At 39.0% G+C, this 15103-nt stretch overlaps 1 protein-coding gene across 1 annotated transcript in view; it reads right to left on the reverse strand.

The window, feature by feature from the left end:
* Window positions 1-14794, reverse strand: part of FGF10 (fibroblast growth factor 10) — an 80678-nt gene extending 65884 nt beyond the window's left edge. Inside the window, exon 1 of the mRNA XM_032851439.1 lies at window positions 13568-14794. Within this exon, the coding sequence (XP_032707330.1) occupies window positions 13568-13919 (352 nt within the window). The 5' untranslated portion in view covers window positions 13920-14794. The remainder of the gene's footprint in view (window positions 1-13567) is intronic.
* Between the last annotated feature and the right edge of the window lie 309 nt (window positions 14795-15103).

Here is a 15103-nt window from a genome sequence, read left to right on the forward strand (position 1 = left end):
ATTCCCATTATCTAATTTTGAACTCACTTCCACACTTTTAGGTATTTGTGATAGCAGTACCGGACTCTGAGGTATCAAATCTATATTAGTTTCCTTTGGCTGCTGTAACAAATTGCAACAAAGTTGGTGTCTTAAGGCAATAGTAATTGATTCTTTCACAGTCTGGAGGGCAGAATCCCAATATCCACTTGACTGGGCTCAAATGAAGGTGCCAAGCTACTTCCATAGGCTCTGGGGGAGACACTCTCTCCTCTTCCGGCTTCTACAGCAACATTCCTTGGCTCACATCTCTTTCATTCATCTTCAAAACCAAAGCATCACATCTTTAAGTCTCTTTTCCCCTGTTTCCATCACTGAATTGCCTTCTGCGTGTGTCTGATCTCCCTTTGTCTGTCTTTTATAATAAGAACAAGTGACAGCATGTAAGGCCCATCTGGATAATGTAGGATTATCTCTTCATCTACAAAGCCTTAATTCAATCACACCTGCAAAAATTTTATCATAAAAAGTAGCATTCACAGGCTCCAGGGATTAAGACTTCGTATCTTTGGATGGCTATTATTCAACATATCATAGTTGTTATATCCTAATATTGGTATGCTTGCAGAATCTGGTCCTTAATCTAGGCAATGAGTGTATTGAGTAAAAATATTTTAATAATAATTTAGTTCATTGCACTCATTTTGTAGATGAGGTGTCTGAGGTCAGGTTAAAGTAAATGGCATCCTAAGATTGCACAGCAAATGTTTTGACAAACTAAGACTATGAACCATACACTTTTACTCCCATTCTTTGCAGTACATTCTCCTTCTCTAAATGAATTACCAAGAATTGCTCATTTCTTAATTGTTACCAAATTATTCCAGTATCCAACTATAACTCTAAAAAAAAAAGTATCTCACAGCCAACATCAATTTTAAAAGATAATAAAGTCATCTTTTATATCCACTGACTAGTCAATAGTAACTTTAGGAAACTGGAGAAATATGGGTCCAATTCAAGGATTACATAATATTAATAAGGGTCCAATTCAAGGATTACATAATATTAATATAATAGGTACATGGTGAGACTGTCCCAGCACCAAGAAGTTTGTGTGAATTTGAGTACTTGACATTCAGTTAAGTAATGATGGCCCTAACATTTTCTGAGTTCTTAGAATTGTAGAACTTAGAACCCAATGGAATTTTAAAAGATAATTTACTTAAACCACATTTTTTTGGGTAGGCAGTATATTAATCATGCTTTCCAGACAAAGTGACAGAACCAAAGAGTCTAAGTGATTTGTATTGAGGATAAGCAGTTAAAAACAACAATTTTTAGCCAGTAAATGTATAGAAAGGACCCATTATATGCCAGACTCTGTATTGAGGGCTTGCATGTGAAGGTGAGTATAATATGTACAGTCCTTACCCTCAACATGTCTTCTGTGTATCAGGAAACTAGATGGGTAAACTAATCACATGTGAGAGTGTGTTAAAATACTAGAAACAAAGTGTTTGGGGAGTGTTCAGGAAGGTCTCCTAGAGATGAAATCTAACAGGATTTTGAAAGGAAGAAGTGCTAGGGGCAAGGGAAGAAATGTCACTCTAGCTAGACCCAGTTGTATATACAAGGTCAGGACATGAGGGGACAAGGAATGTTCTGGAACTAACATCTACTCAGTATGTCTATAATGGGGAGTATAGTAAGAAATGGGGTGGGGAATCAGTAGGGAAGAAATACTGAGGACCTCACAGGACCTGTTAAGGAATGTAGATCTTGTTCTTGTTCAAGGGCATTGTGAAGAAATTAAAGTATTTAATAGGGAACTAGCTTGTGTAGGTTTGTGCCTTACACAGAACAAACTGGCCTTCAAGAGTGAATAGGGTGCCACTGAAAATATGCCAGGGCAAGAGGTACATGGTGAGACTGTCCCAGCACCAAGGCAGAAGGTTCTCTTTGCTGATCCTGGACTAGGTTTGAATCCTGACTCACTTATGCTAACTATCACACTTGAGCCTGGCATCATAACTTTCAGACTTGGTTTTCTCCTCTAAATAAAGTATGAGAGTAACAATGACTATTCATTTTATAGATTTTTTCTGAGAATCAACTCATGAACACATAAAAATGCCTTATAAACTATAAAATAAAGTATAGTAGTATGATAATCAGCTTTCTGTCTAATCTTATATTAGGCCATGACTTAGGGATCATTTCAGAAAATGAAATAATTTTAAAAAACACAGCAGTCCTAGCATAAAATGGTAATGAGAGCTAACATACTGAGCTCTTAAAGTGTGCCAAGCCCTGTATCGAGAATTTCACATTTATAGTCTCAGTTGTAAGCTTACAAACTCCTCCTGCCAACACTGATGAGGTAGGTGATGTTATTATCTTCACTTAATTGTTGCAAAGATCATGATGTAGTAATTTGTCTGAGACCACAAAGCTGCCATGCTTTAGAACCCCGATTCTGTATCAAGAAGTTGGCCTCCAGAGCTCATGGGCTTCATCTTGGGTGTAAGTTTCATATTTGTTGTTCATGTCTTAAGCCTCATTTGTTTTAAAAATATTTAAGTATAGGGCATCTGGGTGGCTCAGTTGGTTGAGCAACTGCCTTCAGCTCAGGTCATGATCCCGCACATGATCGAGTCCCGCATCGGGCTCCCAGCTCCTTGGGGAGTCTGCTTCTCCCTCTGACCTTCTCCTCTCTCATGCTCTCTCTCACTCATTCTCCCTCAAATAAATAAATAAAATCTTAAAAAAATATATTTAAGTATATTCTTTTGCAAGAAAAGGAGCTGTAGTACTTTCTTTTCCTAATCACCTAAACCAGGTAAGTCTGAGCTAATTTAGAACAGTAATGACAAGAAGAAATACACAATGGGAGCAAGTACTGATGAGGCTTCAATAGTAGCCTTTGGGAATCGGCTGAGAAATGACAAAACCCTTCCCAGCGCTATGTGTATTTTAAGAACTTCTGCAGTAGAGACTATTTTAAATTTTTAAATAACGATGAGTGCCATTTGGGATGGATCATAAGAACTATTTTGTGTCCCTAATATAAAGTCAGTTTTGAGTTTTGGTTTGTTTTGCTGATCAAGCTAGAATTTCAGTATGTTTAGGCTACATCTATTATACTATAATTTATACAGCCTTGTAAAATATTTCTCTGCTTTCTCTTTGTTTTTCCTTTACTTCAAGAAGTAAAACAAATAATGAAGGCCAATTTTAAATGAAAAATCTGTTCATGTAGCATTTTAGCAGAAAATTGAAGTTCTCAAATACAAGGGTATTTATATACCGTAGTCCCGCCCCGCAGGACAGCACTTTCTAGTGTATGTTACTTAGTGTTTCATAAGGTAGCCCCAGCCTGTAAACTCTGCTCCACCTCCTTTGCCTACCTGTTATTGCCTGGAAACTTCATACAAGGTTCTGGGCTCTCTTTTAGGACATTCTTGCTCCTTTCGTTCTATCGATGTCTAGCTGGAGTCCTTATTGCCAGTGTGATCCTGCCCATGTCATTCATGCATTGCGTGGGTTGCTGTCCGCTTTGTTTCTGCCCTGCTTCTTTGGTGGTTAATATAAATGTCTTATATTATCTTCCAACCCCTCGTGAGGATCTATGTCTAGATTGTAAACCCTTTGAGGCTATGTGGCCAAAAAGGCCACAGTCATGGGATGAGAATGAAGAACCTTCTACAGAATTTACTGAGAGCTGAGCCTCTCTGATAATCCTGGCTCAAAATCGTATCACAAATGGAAGCATAGTTTGTCTTGAAATATCTCACCTAGAATCGCTTTTCTCTTTTTGCCTTTTCTGCAATAATCTCCTTTCCTCCAGTCTCCACGGTGACCTATTTCTTCCCTGTTTGTTTTCCTTTGTTCTTTTACAATATGTCCTTGAACTCCTGTGTTATCTTCTTAATTTTCAACTCCTCTCTCTCTCTCTCCTCAAATTATCTTCAGTTTTCAAATATCTGTTATTAGTTTCTTAATAAATCAGATCTTTGTTCTTTCCGCCCAAACTTTAGAGCATTACAAATACTACAATTGCAAATCTTAAATAATTTCAGATGTCCAAATATTTCCCTTTAATAAAAATGTTAAGTGATTCCTAATTCCTGCCTTTCTTCAGTTCCAGTATTTTTACTTCCTTCTTCAGCAAATAATCTGCTAGTTGCTTTACTGATCCTTTTCCTTAAAACAAAGGGAAGCATCATCTTTACATTTTCTTTATATAATACCCATTTGATGAGGCCTTATTAGGCACCAGGCACTATTAATCTAGTCCATTCATTAAGTCTGACTTCTCCAAACTTCTCACCAAACCCCAGGCTCAGTGCGCTGATTCTGTACTTCTTGGAGGAGGCATCACTCGCCATCCTCTTCCTACCCCCTACCTTCAGATGCCTTTTAACCATGAGGTTTAGAATAGTTCCCAATTGTTTTCTTTTAGAGTATACTACTTGTTTCTTCCTAGCATTTACCCCAATTTTTCATCACATCTTTGTTTACTTGATCTTTCTTTCTTTCTTTCGGTCACTGTCTTTAGACTATGAGAGCAAAACCATCGTTTTTCAGTACTGTATGTACGTGTCACACAGTATCTGACACAAAGCAGACACCCAATTTCTGCTGCATGCATGAATAATCTCATTTAATTGCGACCATATAGGAAAGAGGAAGGTATTGTTAATGTTGTTGTTTTACTGATAACAACTTGCCCAAGTCATACACTGTTGTCTGGCAGTTCAAAACCTTAACTACACCGACTTCTGTGTCTTCAAAGCGCATTTTCAATCCAGGACCATACTTGTAATCACTTTTAATCAAAGCCCACACTTTTAATCCCTCTTTCCTACTGCCTCTTTAGCAGGAACTCTGGACTTAGCCTTTCTTACTTTGATACCGTGGTGCGATTACTTCTGTAGGATTCTTTTTAGATCACAGGTTCTCATTTCAGTTAATTTAACATGCCATCAAATGCCAGTGCTTGGGTTATATTTCCTTCACACCTTTCTTGTCATGTCAGCCCTTTTGCAGTGCTACTCATTAGCTTGATCTCTTTCCTGGGAGTTCAAAACCCTTGTCTCCATCACTCTAGCAAAAAGCATGTCCTCCTCCTTCCACAGTCTGTGTCTAAATGCTCTCTGGCTTCTTCTGCTTTTCCTCTGGCTTCGAACCTTCTAATTATATGTCCTTTACTGTCTCTCTTGCTTCAGCTTTAAAGCACTTCTGTAGTTTTGTTTATTAAGTTTTTATTCCATAATCTGATCAACACGCTTAGCACTTTTTTTTTCATATTTGTGGAATCATACCCTTCTATGGAGATGTTCCAAAAAATGCCCTAGAAATCTGGTTTACTAAATTGGTAATTACTGTTATTAATAACATTGTAAATATAGCGCACTTTAGATGAGAAATAGTTTGTAAATTAATATCAATGTCACCATTTTCCCCATGGTACAAAATATTAATTTTTCTTTTAATAATTCTATTAATAAATCAAAGAAATTTAGGCTTTGGGAATATATCTACATCTATATATTTATGTAATTTGAAACCAATTGTGTTTTTTTAATTTGAAGTCAATTGTAAAAAGAAGCTTGACTTTTAATTACTATGGTAACAAAGCAATCTAACATATATAGTCAGATTCTGTATATAATAAAAATAAATTAATTCAGCCATCAGTACAAAAAGGCTCTTCCTTGAAAGAAATACGAACACGTTTCTATTAACTCAAATTCTAACTCCTGTCAGTGTCTTAATATTTTTCCAACAAAGATATATGCATTTCTATATTTGGTCAGGTTGGAGTATATATATGCATGTGTATTTTACATTTTTTGACAATCATTATTAATAAGAAAACGAGTTTTATTTTTTAAAGCTACATTTGGCAGGGATGTACAGAGAAGCTTTGTAATTTAAGGAAAATCATGAAATTGGAAATAGTAAAAACCTTTATGGTTAGCATTCATCTTCTTTGAAATAAATGTTGACTAAAATAGAAGAAAAATAGTTATTTGATTCTCTAAATCGTCTTTACTTTCTCTCACAGGAGTCCAAAGACAGAAAGGTAGGGAAATTGACAAAGTAGCTAATAAGTGTTACATGTACTAAAACAAGTTAAAAGAAAGGTAAAAGGAACCTGTAAAGAGAGTAATTGGAAACAGAATATTTAATCTGGGACAAACTACAGAAGGATGATTTAATAACCAGTCAGCATTCATTCACAGAAGGTACTTTTCTATGGTTTGCCTATTTCACTAAAGGCAAGGCTATAAGAAATTGACCTGAGTGCTGGGATAAGAGAGAATTCACTGGAGATTCAACATGAGAAGCGACTCCTGATGGGGTATGTGGAATTTACATTGCTGAAGAAGTTTATGCATAGAATATAAGCTATCTATCTTGGATGTTGCACATTCAAAAAGGTTGAGGCTGCTGACTCCAAATATGACATGTAAGCAATGATAATGGATGACTTTCCCTGGCCCAAGTGGTATGGAAAGGGTTTGGAAACCAGGGAAAAGTCGGGTGGGAGGAGGGGACGAGAAAAAGAGGAGGAAAATAATGAAGAACTGAAAAGGCATCATGGTTTCTGAAAAAGTATCAGAGGCAGGGCTACCACAGGTGGCTAATATTTCAGGTGTATAAATGTCTCAAGACAGAACTATCGAGGCCCCTGAGTGGCTCAGTCTTTAAGTGTCTGCCTTCAGCTCAGGTCATGATCCCAGGGTCCTGGGACGGAGCCCCGCATTGGGCTCCCTGCTCTGCAATGAACCTGCTTCTCCCTCTCCCACACCCCCTCCCGCTTGTGTTCCCTCTCTCACTCTTTCTCTCTGTCAAATAAATAAATAAATTCTTAAAAAAAAAAAAAGACAACTATTAGAAGTTGATGAGCCTTGACTTGTAGAGACTTTATGAATATGTCGGGTTATCCTCAATTAGGGGCAAGGCATCAAACAAGGTTAAGGATGAAAACCAACACATACGTTTTTCAGTAAAGCATGTTAACACCAGGTGCTTGAAAGAAAATAATGATTATAGAAAAATGATCTTTTTTAAAAGTTCTCAATTTTGCAGTTAAACATTGCTATTTGGAATTGAGTTGCAGTTACCCCACACTATTCATAATTAAGTGATAGCTGTGGTGCAGTTATTAGGTTATATTTAGTTGACAGTTACCTGAAGTTGGGGATATATCGACTTAATCAATACTTTGCCTCTTCTATTATGGTTAATTAAATGGTTCATTAATCGCTCCATGTCATCATTCACTGTAGGAAGCATGCCAAACATTTGAAAATTCCTCATTAATGATAACACACATACTGACAGATTAGATATAGGTAAAGGTGGACAGATTTAGGCTAAAGAATTATTAGGTGAACTATAAAATGAGGCAATGCTTTACTGCCAGCACTATGAATCTTTCAGATGGTAATTGGATGCACGTGTTAGCAGCAGTAAAAAGTCACTGTCCAGTTGTCCACCTTACATGGGAATCTACTCCGAGTGTCTTCTTTGATTTATTGTTCCAATTAGAACACAGTGTTCAAAGAAAGAACACAACTGACCTGATTTTAAGGCCAGGGAGCCTTTAAGGCTATTATTTGGTGAATGACCTGACTCCCTTTTAGGCATCTTGAAACTTTCTATTTGTGTCAACTCTGTACTGATTAAATATTTGGTTTTAAACTGATTCTATAAAACATTGACACTTAATATTCATTAATTCTTGGTCAGAGTGTTACTGATGACTTCCCAAGATGCGGGTACATTTTCTTTCACTAACTTTAGAGGCCTAGTTCTAGGTTGTCACTTGTCATCCAGACTGACTGGCACAGGTAAAGGGAGCAGGCACTGGGGGGGGAAAAAAAAAAAGAATGCCAGTGATGAAAAGTTAAGTATTTTTGATTGGCAAAACCAAGTAACAACACCACTGGTCACATGGTAAATGTAAATGAGTCTGAAATCATTGCAATACACCATAAAAAATGAAGATATTTCTGCATAAAAGACTTGAGACAAAATGAGGTTCATTATCTTCTAGACTGTGATAAAGCTGTATTAAAATTACATAACCATAAATCTTATGTCTCATCATACTGGAAGATTGAAAAAGAACTTAAATTCTGGGAGGAAAATGCTAATATTTTACTTATTTATATTAAGCAAGTATCAACTCTTAATGCGAACAAATGTTGGAATAGTAATACTAAAAATGTCATCTGAATTACTCTTCATTGCAGAGTTCACAGAATTAATGTTAAGATAGATTAAAATCACTTTGAACTAATACACATGTATTACTCTTCTTTCTGAAGGATAATAAAGAAATATCATTTGTACTACAATTTTGGATAAGTATCCAGACATTTAAGGCTTAGGAAAGATGTAGATATTCACAGGCAGCTCATAAATGTGAGGAACATTAGCTCCATTTCAAATGAGCTGTCAACTTTTTTCCAGCATTTTTGGCTTGTGGAAAGTCAGACATTTGGATAATAAATGGGGTTTGCCTCTGCACATGAAGGTGACTGTGCAGGAATTTAAAGTGCTCATTCATATTCTACTATAAGTTCATTAAACACTAAAAAAATGAACTGCCTTTTTGCTCTAAACCAGACAGTAAAAGTATAGAAGAAAATATGCATGCAATGGAGTTTCCTTCGCTCTGTGAGACACAATTTTTCTTTTAAATTCTGTGCTTAATCATCATTTTGAAAACACCTGTTTTTAAAGAATGGGCCATACCTTTGCCTAATAGAATCCTAAAATACCCAAGACCTACCTAGAAATTGGCATTTCTGAGTTCTCATACTCTAATATGGCATGTGATTTCTGCCAACTGTTTTCTTGGGTTTCTTCTAGTAGGTTATAAATCAGGTTTATGAAGAGGAAACTCTGTAACTGTGCATTTTTTAAATGGATTTATAACAAAGCCATCAAAGTGGAGGGTCCATATGGTAGGAATGCAGTAAAGGCAACAGGACAGTGTCATGTAAACATTAAATACAGTGCCTTCCACCTGCATAAATCCTCAGTGCGCATGATTAAGTGCTGTCAGCTGTAAATTATGCAATCAAACTCTAGAAATGACCACAACTTAAATAAGATAACAGTTGTATATAGGTTTCCTTTCCAAAAATCCATTGTATATTTATTGGGAGATGATATTCAAATCCCTATTTTTCTCAACAATTACTTTCTTGCCCTTACTTCCTATAATAAGTCCTAGTCCTGATTCAGAAGTAATAAGGCAAACCTTCAATCCTAGACAGTAATTTGTCATTTATATGTGGTAAAATACCTTTTAGATTTGTAGACTCATTTTAAAGCCTTCTTAATATACATATATAGCTTGAGGTCTCTACGATTTTGCCCTTTTTAGAGTCGTATATCAGAAGTTTCTGCAACAGCCCAATTTCACACTGGTATTTACAAAAAAAATTACTTTATTACACGTGGGAACAATTAAACATTTTGCCCTCAGCTGTAAAACAATTACTATACACAATGACATTCACGGGTTTTTCTTAAATGGTCATGTATTTCTAATGCCCTGCTCAAGAGATGAGATCTGTGTACATGTACTTTGTATTTCCATAAGCAGATATATTCCCAAACAAAATACCGAAAGAGATATTTCACTTAGAGAATGCACTAACCTTGTCTGATACCATGTAGCCACCCGCAGTGACGATACCTTGAACATGTTTCATTTCTGTTCCTCTCCCAATTTACTACTGTTCCAGTTTGAACCTGAAGAACTGTCTGTGTTCATTGCAAGAAGTGATTACCATTTTAGAATTTGTTGTTTAGAGGTTTGAGGCATCTAATTAGAATATTATTGGCATCAATGTTGCCAGTAGTGGAGGTAAAAGAAATAACCAAATAGATTTGGTTTCCAGTTGAATGACCTTGGATAATTTCCTTTTTTCAGCTTCATCTTTGAAAAAATATGGGTAGTTATACCTTAATTATAGGACCATGATGTGTTAAATGATCTATATATTTGAAGAAATAAGCACATGCTACACTGATTTCTCTGTTGTTTCCGGAGCTCCTTTCCTGCAAAGACTCCCAAGCACTGTGGCTTTCTGTTTTGAGAATAGCCATTCTCGGCAATCTCAAGTTTAGGGATACATTTTCTTTTCACTAGACTCCCCTTTTCTACAAGTGACCACCGTAGGAGAAGCCCACAGTCCACTCACATCCAGAAGTAAGTCTACCCAGTCCCAGTTGCAAGGGTATCTAACAGCTGTATCCAGCCTTTCTAGGAGGCCAGAACTGGAGCTGAGTGGTAATGTTTCAAGGGCAAAGCGCTAGATGTAAAGAATGATAAAACAAACTTAAATGAGCCTAAGCAAACCTAGTGACAGATACACTACAGCTATTCTAAATTATTCAAGCTTTCTTAGATTTCTAGCTGAAAAACATAATTCATCTTTGCTCCCTTTATTCTATTTTCATATAATGGCATAGAAGCAAACCAAAACCACCCCTCTTCCACTAAAAAAAAAAAAAAAAAAAAAAAAAAAAAATTATAATCACCCAAATTGCGAAGAGTTTCTTTAGGCATATAATATTTTTAGAACCATCCAATTTCTGGGAACCAGCTTTGGAGGTAGAAGTTAAAAATGATTTTGCAATGCTTATGGGTGATTTCCTTACTTCCCTTTTGTTAGTATTTTGCTGGCAAAAAGCCAGTAAAGCAGTTGTTTAATTACCCAGGACATCCCAAACATGTAACCTCTTAGATAAGCTGTTATTGTATTTTAGCAGCAATAATACTAAGGTCAAAAGTAACAAAGAAAATTAAGCTTCAAATAAGCAAACCTCAAAAGAACAGCTTTGTATATTGAGAATAATTAATAACTTGTTTAGGAAAATGTTACTGAAAAGTGGTTTTTGGACAAGGAACTGACACTCTTCAGAAACCCTAATATTTAGCAGGCTACCATTTGGTGGGCTGGCTGGCTGGTTACCCTGTAGGCATGGCAAAAGTTTGTTCACATGTAATTATGCAACATTTAGACAATATCTTAATGATACCATGTAGTTCAGCTGAATCAGTCCAGCTGGAAATTGTAGCAGTGTTCTGATTACCCAGCCACATGTGAAATTAAGACTTTTTCAACCTCTACTTTTCACTTGCTATGTTTTGATACAGATGTTCTTGGAAAGCCTAAATTATTCTGGTTTGACATTATTTAGCAGTAAGCCCCACCCCCTTTCATTTTCAACCATTAATTAACATTGCATTACTATATAAGATATGATATTTTAACAAGGGCTGTTGCTACACTTTATCATATGGAAGAGATATTATTATATTTTGGATAGTTAAAGTGGAAATTTTCCACACTAGTTTTTATGCAATAAAACTTATATACTTTTCTCTTCACAGATAAGTCTTGTAAAAATATACTTCTATGTGTATCCTGACAATCATTTTATTAAATAAGCACACACAATTATTATTTTAGAAAATATTAATTTCAGTTGCGTAAACAAACTAGTATAGATTGGTCCTTGTATCACATTATAAAGACACTTAAAATATACCAATAGCAAAATCAAATTAGTGTCAGGAAAAAAAAATGGAATTTTACTCAAGGTTAACACTTTGAAAATATATTTATCTCCATGAACTAAAAATACAAAGCAAGGTTTCAGTCAATGGGGATTTTTTTTTTTTTCTTTTTAAACTCCCATCTCACTCTTTAGCAAGTGTTTAGCTTACTTCTTCCCCTATCATCCTACCTGGATGACACAGCTCTTTTGTTTTAGAAGTGAACAAAGGTATTAAATTTTAATCAACAACTATTACATCTATGCACAGTATCTAATGAATTCAGGTAACAAATGACTTTCAAACAAAAAAAATCATAAATGACATTATTTCAGCCACTTTCTATGAATCAGAATGGAAAAAAAATAGGTAATGGACTATTTAACATCTCTATATTAAATACAAGATGGAATACTTTAAAATACTTTCACAAGTACATTTATTACTTCTAAACATACTGCTAATTTTAGTAAATGGAAGCAGCTGCTGAAGAGGAACAGAAGTTAATGCTGAATATATGTGGATCCCCAAATAAGAAATCTTAAGTCTTAATTCCTATAAATCTTTATTTAAAAAGAGAATGCTAAATTCTGATTAACTGTCTTTCCCCTTAGTACCAGATACTTTTCTGGGCCAAGGTATCTTGGAATGTCCAACCCTTGTATTTAAGTCAGTTGGCAAGAAATTCCCAAACAACTGACACATAAAGGGTAATTTGGAAGGACCATTGAGATAGTGCTAAATGGTCATTAAAGATGTTTAAATGTCATTGTCTACTGTCCTCAGTGTGCCATTACATAGCCTCAGGATCCTTTCAAACAGCAATCAATAGAGAGTGAATAAGTCTCACCACTTGAAAGTAACTAGGAAAGGAAGCCAACGGAATAATCTGGCTTTGCTGGACTGATTCAAGAAGAGACACAATATCCACCCCTCCTCTTCTAGTTCTCCCTCCCTCTACCCAGCCCACAGCCCTGCAAGAAAGAAGCGAAAGAGCTAAAGAAGGAAAGAGAGAGAAGAAAATGGAAAGAAATCCAGGGATGAGGCGGAGGGCGTAATTCGTCCTTAGCAGAAAACCTCATCCAAGGGGACAAACTATAGCCATGGAAACAGACTTATGACTTTTACTTTGAAAATAAAAGAATGACAATGAAATTTGTGTGAGGTCTGTGTGAATCCAGTCCCAGATGTTTACAGTGCTGTAGTAGTATGGCTCTGCAATATGAGAGGTTTCAGAAGAAAGGAGTACAACAGGACACCACAAAGCAGCGCATATGCCATTGACAATGCAGACATGAGCATCATGTTACCAAGAGAGAAGGCAGGCAGAAGACAAATAGCAGCGGTGGTGCCTGAAAAGCTGACTTCATGGACTGCGATCACTCAGACCAACATGAGGGGGGGGAAATCAGAACCAGAAAAACGTTTGCACTCCTGTCTAGATAGGTAGTGGGGTAAAGAGATCGGGGTGGGGAGCCAGCGGAATTGACTTTTCTTTCTTAAATAAAGGTCCCATAAAGCCCCTATAATTGACAGCTGATAATTATTTTCAGCTTGAGGAAACTGTCCCAAAACTCTTAATAAGATTGCCAGCGAAAAGAAACCAAATGTGTTTACTCGAGCCATTTCCAGAAGGGAGGGAGAGGGGACCTTGAGATGAGGTGCGGAAGGGCTATGGAGACGGAGAGGGGGCATCTAGGCACAGCAACAACTCTCCAGCGCCCTGCGTGGTCCTGGGAATGACAAGCCGGAGAGACGGGGCAGAAGGGGTGGCAAAGAGTCCGGGGTGTGGAGGGAGCTGCGCCAAGGAGAGGGGGTGCGGCAGCACAATGTATGGGGGGGAGTGATTTAGTGTGAAAGTATTCCACTTAATCATTTTACAGGGGTTGGGGACGTAAATATTTAGCTGGCCACATCTGGAACAGATTTTCCCCCCCTTGTGGGGTGGGGGGTGGATAATTGGAAGGAGGGGAGCGCGCGTTTGTTACTTACTGTACGGGCAGTTCTCCTTCTTGGTACCGCTGACCTTCCCGTTCTTCTCAATCTTAAGAAAGTACTTGGTAAAAGAGAATAGCTTTCTCCAGCGGACGTCTCCTTGGAGGTGATTGTAGCTCCGCACATGCCTCCCCGCACTGGCAGGAGGGGAGAAGGAGGAAGACGACGAGGAGGAGGAGGAGGAGGAAGAAGAAGAGGAGTTGGTGGCCTCTGGTGACACCATGTCCCGACCAAGGGCTTGGCAGGTGACAGGGATGGAAGACACCAAGAACAGCAACAAGAAGCAGCAGCAGCAGCCAGGCAGGTGGGGAAAGGCTGAGGCACAATGTGTCAGTATCCATTTCCACATTGTACTGAAACTCTCGGCACTGGAAATTGTCTCATCAGAAGGAACATACTGGAAGGGTAAGACCTGGTGCGAGGCAAGGAGACAGCTGGAGGTGGCGGCCGCTGGTTAGCTCCCTCTGGGCGCGGATCTGGCCAGAAGTGAATGCACCAACATCCATAACTCCTCGGAAGGGCCGGCTGCCTCTCCTCGCTCCTTTCTCGGATCCGCTGCCGTGCGCCTCTCGAGTCTCCCGGTGAATGGTGGACGTGGGTGGCCGCAGTAGCAGGAGCTGGTGGTGGCGGTGGTGGTGTTGGTCACCAGCGATCTCCACTCCCCTAGGAGTTACTTTGTTCTCTTCTTCACTCCTTTCTTCACCATGTTAGATGCAAAAAAAAAAAAAAAAAAAAAAAAAAGTCTAAAAAACAGATGACAGCACGGTGAACAAAACCCACAGAGGTCGGGGTGGGAGGCTGGGGGAGAGATCTGCGCCTCTCGGGGGTTGGCACCTTCTCGCCCCTCTCCGCAGAGCCCCAGCCTGCTAGCCGGTTCTAAAAGCGCGTCCGTTTGGAGTTGTCAGAACTGGAGGCGAGCTGCCGGTCGCCGTTGTCTCCTTCCCCCTCTTGCTTTCTCTTTTTGGTGGTGCCTGTTGATTTGAAGCCTCCAGAAAGTCACTTCTTGTTTGGGGGAGATGGCGGTTGGTGTTTTGTTTGGCCCTGTTTCCCTCCCCCCCCCACCCCCTTCCTTTGGAAAGCCCGCTTGTAAACAGGTTGAAGCCTGGAGTCTAAATGTCAGTGATTCTAAGCCAGAGGTGGGCTCTGCCTCTGCTGGTCAAACCTCATTTGCAGGGGTGGAGAAGCGGGGGGAGGGGGGTCAAACGGCGGTGGGACATCTGAAACCCTCGGCTGCTGGGAACGCCAGGGAGAGGGAGGGGGAGGGGGCCGAGAGGGGGGAGAGTAGGGGAGCAAGGAGGAGAGAGCCCGATGCCTCCGCGGAGCTGGGGGCTGCCGGGTCCCTTCCCCGTGGCCCCGCGGCCGCAGCCTCCGCCCCGCGCCTCCAGCTCCGGCGAGCTGCTGGGAAGCGGCGGCGTGCGGGCTGCGCGGGCCGCCGGCGCGAGCTGCCTCTCGGGCTCTCCGAAGTTTGCGGTCCTCCAGCCTGAACCGGTCCCCTCTGGGGAGCCCCCTTCTCACTTGTTCTCCAGCGTAGGA

This window comes from Lontra canadensis, unplaced genomic scaffold (genome assembly GCF_010015895.1).
Source record: "Lontra canadensis isolate GAN:19392208 unplaced genomic scaffold, GSC_riverotter_1.0 scaffold5, whole genome shotgun sequence".
Lineage (NCBI taxonomy): Eukaryota > Metazoa > Chordata > Mammalia > Carnivora > Mustelidae > Lontra > Lontra canadensis.